The sequence below is a fragment of the Microchirus variegatus genome (assembly GCF_963457635.1).
Source record: "Microchirus variegatus genome assembly, chromosome: 14".
In the NCBI taxonomy this organism is placed as follows: domain Eukaryota; kingdom Metazoa; phylum Chordata; class Actinopteri; order Pleuronectiformes; family Soleidae; genus Microchirus; species Microchirus variegatus.
Genome location: NC_139815.1, coordinates 22,531,394 through 22,534,535, shown reverse-complemented (window position 1 = coordinate 22,534,535; position 3,142 = coordinate 22,531,394). Strand labels below are relative to the sequence as shown.

The 3,142-nt window shown below is 42.9% G+C and overlaps 1 protein-coding gene across 1 annotated transcript; it reads right to left on the bottom strand.

The window, feature by feature from the left end:
* Positions 1-2,164: 2,164 nt before the first annotated feature.
* Positions 2,165-3,142, bottom strand: mc1r (melanocortin 1 receptor; the record flags this gene model as incomplete). Its single annotated transcript, XM_083900613.1, has 1 exon — positions 2,165-3,142. One exon carries the CDS (start codon positions 3,140-3,142, stop codon positions 2,165-2,167), a length of 978 nt encoding a protein of 325 aa, XP_083756739.1.

The window sequence follows — 3,142 nt, the reverse complement described above, 5'->3', positions numbered from 1 at the left end:
AGTGGAAATATAAATATTTTAGGATATGGGGTAAAGTACAATTATTTTAAAAACAATAAAGTGAAATTATAAGCTTCATCTCCAGAGCATTACATGACATTACAAAGCCGGTCGACGGAGCGAGTCGTCTTTCAAGGCTGCAAGGTTGTGGGTTCGATTCCCGGCACAACAAGCTAGTCTACATATCGATGTGTGATTGGGTATTTTAAAATGCGCTCGATGCAAATGTGAGTGAGTGGCAAAACTGTAGCGTAAAGCAGCTTCGAGTGGTCATCGAGACTAGAAAAGCGATATAGATATAGATATAAATACAAATTTACACTGCTTTTTACAGTAGCTTCATTTCCAGACTTGGCTATCTGCACCAACTGCAGAAATAATTCAGATATTTTATAATTTTATTTATAAAAAAAAAAACCTCCTATCACCAACACAGCAGGCTGTTCATGTGATTCGTTTTTTTGGGTTATTTTCCCCCTCCAGTCTTTCACACGTTTAGTTTTGGGGCAGGAATTTTCACACAACATCAAAAAAAAAACATCCAACCATGACTAAATACAAAGGTTTCCTTTTTATAACAGCTTGGGGGGAAATTAAAAAGAATATAGATGACACAGATTGTTTTAGCAGCAGTCACTTCAACAGGATTCTCATTACAACTCTGTTTTGTTTCACATGATTAAAAAATATAGTTGCAAATGCATAGAAGGTGGGGGCCATAAAAAAAAAAAAAGGAAAAGGAAAAGGCCTCAGGATCCTGAAAGAGTGGACCATCTCTCTGTAACACATCACATTGTCTCCGTAGCCTCACATGTTAGAGTCTGTGGTGTGAGTAGCATTGTCCTGTGGTCACGCGGGGCAGACTTTGGAGACGTTTGTTCACGTTTATTTTGAAATAAAAACGAACAGATGAACATTTAGTTTTAATCGAAGGCAGATAGAGAGACGTATACGTTCACATTGTAGCCTATAAACATATTTCCAGTGCATGTTTTCCATTATATACAAGACATTTTGATTCACAGGCGGAGTGAAACACTGGGGGAAGCGTTTCTCTACAGGGATTGCATATGCTTTTTTCCAATATAGGGAAGTATTATTATGAAATAATATATATTTATAATTATTAATTAATATAATTATTATAACATCATCCTATCTCTGTGGAATCACCAGGTAATAGCTTGTAAATCACGATGGAAAATGTGTGTAGGAAATTTAGATTGCAATGATGTGACAGATATGTTTATATTTCTGTCCCCCATTTTTTTCCTTTCACCCCAACCAGTCGAGGCAGATGGCTGCACGTATTTGAGCCGGGTTCTATCACAGATTACTTCTTCACGTTAAAACAACGGGAGTTTTTTCTCTCCACTGATGCCAAGTGCTTGCTCATTGTGTGAATTGTTGGGTTTCTCAGTGCCTTGGGATTATGTATGTTGGGATTCAGCGCTATACAAATAAAATTGTAAGTTAATTATATATTAGGAAGATATAAAGTGGCGTATGGAGTTTAACTCATACCATAAACCTGATTCACAGCAGATAAACAGGTTTTAACGCATAACATTAAATTAGGGTTCCACACCATCGCCTTGCTGTTGTTCAAAAGTAATGTATGCTACACTAAACAATTTACATTTAGTGTGGCATACACAGGAATGTTATTTTAAAAATGCATACATGTTTTCCAATAAAGTCACTGGTCATTGCAGCATTGCTTAAACATTTATATGCACAACACTGTATATGATATGGTTATTTCTAGTTTTGATTCACTAATATTATCGTGTAAATGTAGAACATTAATGTTCACCCTAAACGATTCTCATTACCAAGCTTATATGACTTTAATAACATGTCCTTTATATAATATTACCTCTCTGTAAGTAAATCATTAAAAAAAATAATAAAGTGACACATGTCTGTGTAATGTAAGAGCAGAAAAAAATCATCTGAAGACATGAATCAGGAGGACATGTACAGAAGTCTTCTTCAGACCCACAGTCCTTACCTTTTTCAGTACAGTGACGCGCACCAGAGGACACAGAGGACAGTGCCACGCACCAAACTCATACCTCAGACACTAAAGTACGTTATTCAGGAGGGAGAGACGCGCGACACTATAGAGTTTTTGCTCTTTTCTCCCCGAATGCACATGATGTCACGCGCCGAAGTACCAGGAACACAGCACCAGCTCCTGCAGGGTTTTACGCAGCTCGTGGCTCCGGTACGCGTAAATGAGAGGGTCGATGAGCGAGTTGCAGATGATGAGGATGAGGAAAAGGTTGAAGTTTTGGAAGAAACAGTTGCAGAAGGGGCTGGTGGGGCAGATGAGGATGAGGATGAGGTGCAGGAAGAAAGGACCCCAGCACAGGATGAAAACCCCCAGCAGGATGGTGAGCGTAATCGCTCCCTTCATGCTCGTGGACTGGCGCCGGTTTTTGTTGAACGTGATGATGCGCCGCGAGTGCACGTACGCCAGGAGGAACATGTGCAGGTACAACACGGCGTTGAACACCAGCGTGGTGCAGAAGAAGGTCACGAGGCACACGATGACGGCGTTGTCGGTGTGGTAGACGATGAAGAGGATGCTGGAGACGATGCTCGCGAGCCACACCGCCGCGATGATGGCGACGGCGCGCTGCGTGGTCATGATGCTGTGGTAGCGCAGCGCGTAGAAGATGGTGATGTAGCGGTCCGCGGCGATGGTGCACAGGAAGGAGAGCGACGACACCACGGAGCTGCAGATCATCACGTCGATGACGTTGTCCAGGTGGCGCAGCATACCCGGGTGCAGGTTCAGCTGGCCGTGGTCGTGGAGCAGCATGAATATGGTCTCCACCACGTTGCTGACGCTGACGAGCATGTCGGACACAGCCAGGCAGCAGATGAAGTAGTACATGGGCGAGTGCAAGTTGCGGTTCTTGATGATCGCCAGGATCACCAGGATGTTCTCCACCAGGCTGATGAGCCCCAGCGCCAAGAAGAGTTCCTGAGGGATGCGGATCTGCACGCAGCCCAAAAATTGTTGGTCCCCGCCGGAAGAGAGTGTGTTATTTTCCTCTATGAAGTCATTGACTTGGTTCTCCTCCATGTGGAGGAGAGAGGGGAAATGGTAGGAAAAGTTGGTGCTATCCAT